The 5154-nt window shown below is 56.1% G+C and overlaps 1 protein-coding gene across 1 annotated transcript; it reads right to left on the reverse strand.

Moving 5' to 3' along the window:
- Positions 1–1693: 1693 nt before the first annotated feature.
- On the reverse strand, positions 1694–3419 carry LOC116547806 (transaldolase-like; the record flags this gene model as incomplete). Its single annotated transcript, XM_032273617.1, has 4 exons — positions 1694–1906; positions 2273–2418; positions 2706–2903; positions 3131–3419. Coding segments are annotated over 4 exons (666 nt in total), but the record flags the coding sequence as incomplete, so codon positions are not given.
- Positions 3420–5154: the final 1735 nt, after the last annotated feature.

Genomic DNA, 5154 nt, shown 5'->3' on the forward strand with positions numbered 1-5154 from the left:
CGGTGAGCCGAGATCGCGCCATTGCACTCCAGCCTGGGTAACAAGAGTGAAACTCCGCCTCCAAAAAAAAAAAAAAAAGAGTGAAGCTCCATCTGAAAACAAAATGGGATGGGGGGCTAGGATGGGGGGCTTCAAAGCCCGCGGCTGGTGCATGTCGTGCTGCCCCTATGAGGTGATGCCATGACCCCATGCAGGAACCTGGCATCCCTTGCAAGGTGTCAGCCACAACAGGACAAGGGGGGGGCAGGGCGGGGCAGCCTTGACAGGGCACAGGAGGCCCAGGCCCTCAAAAGCAGGAGGGAGGGTCTGGCTGGGACTGCTCCTCTGGCAGGCGTCCACACGTGCCCATGCTTGGAGGCCTGAAACTGCATCAGCGTTCATCTGTGACCCACTTGGGACAGCACCCTGGGAGCCCCTGGCATCATAACCCTACCCTTCGCCCAGTGTAGGGCTGAGGGCCCCACAGGGCCGTGGGGTGAGCCTTATGCTGTGCTGAGGCGCAGGATCCGGGAAATAAAGAGACAGGACACAGAAGTACAAGGAAACCACAGCTGGGCTCGAGGGCCACGCCACCTATGAGCGGAGTTAGGAGAGGCCCCCAATGTCCAGAAGCGTGAGTATTTATTGTGTACAGGTTAGGGGGCAGGGCAGTGAGTGAAGTCATCTTTAAGGACGGTGATAGGGCCGTGAGCAATAAAACATGGGGTCCACCCCCATTAGGTCACCTAGGCCAGGAGGTGGACAGTGCACAGCAAGGGCCCGTTCCCACGAAAGCAAGGGCCGTGTGCAGTGAGGGGTCCACCCCCATTAGGTCACCGAGGCATGGAGGTGGGCCGTGCGCAGTGAAGAGGGTGCAGTGTGCGATACTTCTATCTACGGGAAACTACTTCTAAGAAGATTTATAGGAGGATGCTTTAAGTCACACAGCAGTGACAGAGCTGTCAGGGTTACCGCCACCTTCTGGCAGCTTCCAGTGGGTTCTATGGGAAGATGCTTTTCGAGCAGCACAGTAGCAAGAGCTGATGAAGTTCACAGTCACCAGGGTGGATTGCCGTTCTGAGGGCACCTTCCACAGAACTGGAGCAAGGTCCTACAACTCCTTTATCAGGAGGAGTGGCCCTCGCCCCAAGCCTGCCATGCAGCGGGTATCTTTACGATACTGAACGCTGCTGCCTGGGCCGTGGGTTCTTGTCCTGGTGTAACTGTTTTCCCTTATTTCATGCTCTGCACTGTGTCCGCTCCAGGCATTCCTCCGACTATGAGCTAAGATATAATTATAGGTGTATATGTAGGGAGATATTCTTCAGGCACTCATACTATCAACTATTATATGATTATATAGAGAGGATTACATAAAGGGATTCTATAAAAGGAAACAGCTGAGTAGTAACACTATAAAGTGAGATATTCCTCAAGCCCATTCCTCGTGCCTATATGGGGGGTTACCTACCCCCAGCTCCACCAATGCACCCTACAGGTCTGAGGGCTCAGGCAGGTCCTCACCGAGGAAGGGACCACCGTCAAAAGGCAGCCCAGCAACAACCCCGACGTGGGCTCCCAGGTAGTGGCACAGGCGGTTGTGTCTGGGGTACCCTGACCCTGACCCTGACCATCTCTGAATCCTAGCCTACGTTACAGCCCATCACAGCTGGGCAGGTGATGTTTAGGGGACAAAGGGGACGGAGACGGTGAATGAGACGGCACAGGAAAAACGACTGCTTTAATGTATTAGGCAAAATTTTACATAAAATCAGAAATCTATGATCTGTCCCTGATCCAATCGGTAAAAAATGCAAGATTCACCACAAGCCATGTACAGTCAGGCCCCAGCTGGCCAGCGGTGCAGACCTGGAGTCCGGCCGCAGGTGCTGTGCTACTTTCCATTCTCTGCATTGAACATCTGTTCCTAGGAACAAGCACAGCATGACGGGCACGGTTGGCCTCACCACCCCTGCCATCTGCACCGTGAAGCCCCACAACACCACTTGGAAGGAGGGAGGCCCTTGTGGGGTCTGCAGTCTGAATGGGGGCCAGGGCCACAGGGTGGCCAACACCATAGTCAGACACCACACAGGCCAGAGAGGAGCCAGGACCCACCAAGGGGAACCCTCCTCCCTGGATGGCCTCGCAGGCCCCTCTTGCTGGGCAGCCCGTGAATGAGACCTGGGGTCTCACTGAAGCTCTGACTCTGCCCAGCTTTAACACCCATGCCCAGGCCTGGACTCTGACGGGGCTTGGCGTATGTCTGTGGCTGCCCACACACAACACTCACAGTCAGCATCCGCTCCAGCTTCACTGCGTCGGCAGCAAACTTGCGGATCCCGTCCGAGAGCTTCTCCACGGCCATCTGGTCCTCATTGTGCAGCCAGCGGAAAGACTTCTCATCCAGGTGGATCTTTTCCAGGTCACTGGCTTGGGCTGGGGGGACAAGAACCAGCTGTCCCTCCCCACCTTGGCCCCTTGGGCTCAGGGCTGTCCCTGAGCTTGCTGCCCAGCATCTCCCACCAGGGCCAGCCCTCACCCCCAGCCAGGCTCACACTGGAAGTGGGGTTCAGCCCACTGTACCTCAGCTGAGGACTTGAGTGAGATGTGTTAGGGAATCCAAGCCCTCTACTGAGGTTCACTTCACCCTCATGTCTCCTGAGATGAACTTGCCCCAAGGTGGGAAGCTTCCCCCACGTGACCACAGGGCGGAGGGGCCTCACCCGCCTTGGCTGAGAGCACAGGCGCCAGCTTGGAGTTGTCCTTGAGCAGCTCCCCCAGGAGCTTGGGTGAGATGGTGAGGAAATCACAGCCGGCCAGCGCTTTGATCTCGCCCGTGTTGCGGAAGGAGGCGCCCATGACAATGGTTTTGTAGCCAAACTTCTTGTAGTAGTTGTAGATTTTAGTGACACTCTTCACCCCTGCCAGGAGACCAGGCTGTGTCCAGGAAAGCGTCTGCAGAGGTACCACCCCGCCTGCCCTCCCAGTGCCTGCCAACTGCACTACCTTGAGCCGCCATCCCTGCCTGCCCCACGCCGACCTGTGCACCTCACTGCTTGTCGACACACCAGCTCCATCGCAGGCTCTTCCCGCCTGAGGTGTGGCTGAGGCTTCTCCCCTTACCCCATTACCTCCGGGGGACCCTCACCAGGGTCTTCCAGGGGCTCGTACGATTTCTTGTCGGTGTTTGCCACATGCCAGTCAAGGATGCGCCCAACAAATGGGGAGATGAGGGTCACACCCGCCTCGGCACAGGCCACAGCCTGGGCGAAGGAGAAGAGTAGCGTCATGTTGCAGTGGATGCCGTGCTGCTCCTCGAGCTCCCTGCGGGGCGGGGGCAGATGAGTGCAGGCCAGGTGCCCGGCCAGGTGCCCACCCAGAGCCACAGGCTGCCAAAGATGCTCATGGGGCCTTAAACTAAAATGGCAGGAACAGGCTCATGCCATTGTCGAGAACAAATCTGTAATACTCAAGAGGGTTCTAAATGGATAGTGGGTTATGGGTAACCTGGATTCTCTCCAACCCACATTACACAATAGACAAAGGCAAGGGAGGCCCCTGGGTGCCTCTGCTCTTGCACAAGGCCCTCACCTCATCCCAGAACTCACCAGGGCTCAGCTCCCAGGCTAGAACCACCGAGTCGGCCCTCCCACCGTCTAGTCCTCAACCTGCTCCACCCTAGCCCTTCCTGGGGCCACCCTGCAGCAGGCCCGCAGTACACTGGTTTGTGCTGAGAGGAGCCCCTTGGCCACACTAGGCCCCTTGCCCCAATCCCAGTGCACTTTGGACATCCTGGGGTTGATCCCCAAGGACAGGGCAGTGCCCATACTTTGCCATGTGGCTGGGGCATGGGATGAGACAGCAAGCCTCTGCTCAGGCACCTTCAGACACAAGTTCCCCTTCCCTAGGTGCCTCTGCCACATGGCCACACAGGGGTGTTCAAGTGCAGCTGCAGAGCTCACACCCGGCAGGGGGAGGGCAGATGGCACAGCGGAGCTGGGAAACAGCCTGCAGTTCCTCTACTCCTAGGCATATGTCCATGAGAAACAGTAACGTGTCCAGAGCAAAACTAGCACATCTGTATTCAGAGCAGCAATATACATCACAGTTCCCAAGGTGGAAACTGACCAGGTGTCCCTCAACAGATGAGCAACTATGGCCTATCCAAAAAATGGAGTATTTTTCAGCACATAAAAAATGAGGTGGGCACAATGGTTCATGCCTGTAATCCCAGCACTTTGGGAGGCCAAGATGGGTAGGTCGCTTGAGCCCAGGGGTTCCAGACCAGCCCGTGCAACACGGTGAAATTATCCAGGAATGATGGTGCCTGCCTGTCGTCCCAGCCACTCGGGGGACTGAGGTGGAAAGATTGCTTGCGCCTGGAAGTCACGGCTGCAGTGAGCTGAGTACATGCCACTGCACTCCAGCTTTGGTGAAAAAGTGAGATGCTATCTCAAAGCAGGCAGTGATGGCAGGTGCTGGAACATGCAAACACAGAGACGTGGCAACAGAACACCTCTTACTGATGTGGTTTGAGTGTGGCTAGCATTGGCTACTGGTGAGAACATCACGGAGGAGTTTTATTACTTTCTTTTGTGCACTTTCTGTCTCTCTTCCACTATGAACATATATATATTTGTTTTCATTTTTCTGAGACAGGGTCTGTCACTCAGGCTAGAGTGCAGTCGTGCGATCATAGCTACTGCAGCCTTGACCTCCCAGGCTCAACCGATCCTCCCCCTCAGCCCCTTGAGTAGCTGGAAGCACAGGGCTTTGCCACCATACCTAGCTAATTAAAACCTTTGTTTTTTGAGACAGAGCTTCACTCTTGTTACCTAGGCTGGAGTGCAGTGGCGTGATCTCAGCTCACCGTAACCTCCGCCTCCTGGGTTCAAGCGAGTCTCCTGCCTCAACCTCCCGAGTAGCTGGGATTACAGGCACCTGCCACCACGCCCAGCTAATTTACTCCTGACCTCAGGCTATTGATTTACCTGCCATGGCCTCCCAAAGTGCTGGGATTACAGGCATGAGCCAATGCGCCCCACCCAATTTATTTTTTGTAGCGACAGGGTCTTTCTTGCCCAGGCTGGTCTGGAACTCCTGGGCTCAAGTGATCCTCCCACCTCAGCCTCCCAAACTGCTGGGATTACAGGCATGAGCCACCTTGCCCAG

This window comes from Sapajus apella, unplaced genomic scaffold (genome assembly GCF_009761245.1).
Source record: "Sapajus apella isolate SASKATOON/1434 unplaced genomic scaffold, GSC_monkey_1.0 scaffold4824, whole genome shotgun sequence".
NCBI classification, from domain to species: Eukaryota; Metazoa; Chordata; class Mammalia; order Primates; family Cebidae; genus Sapajus; species Sapajus apella.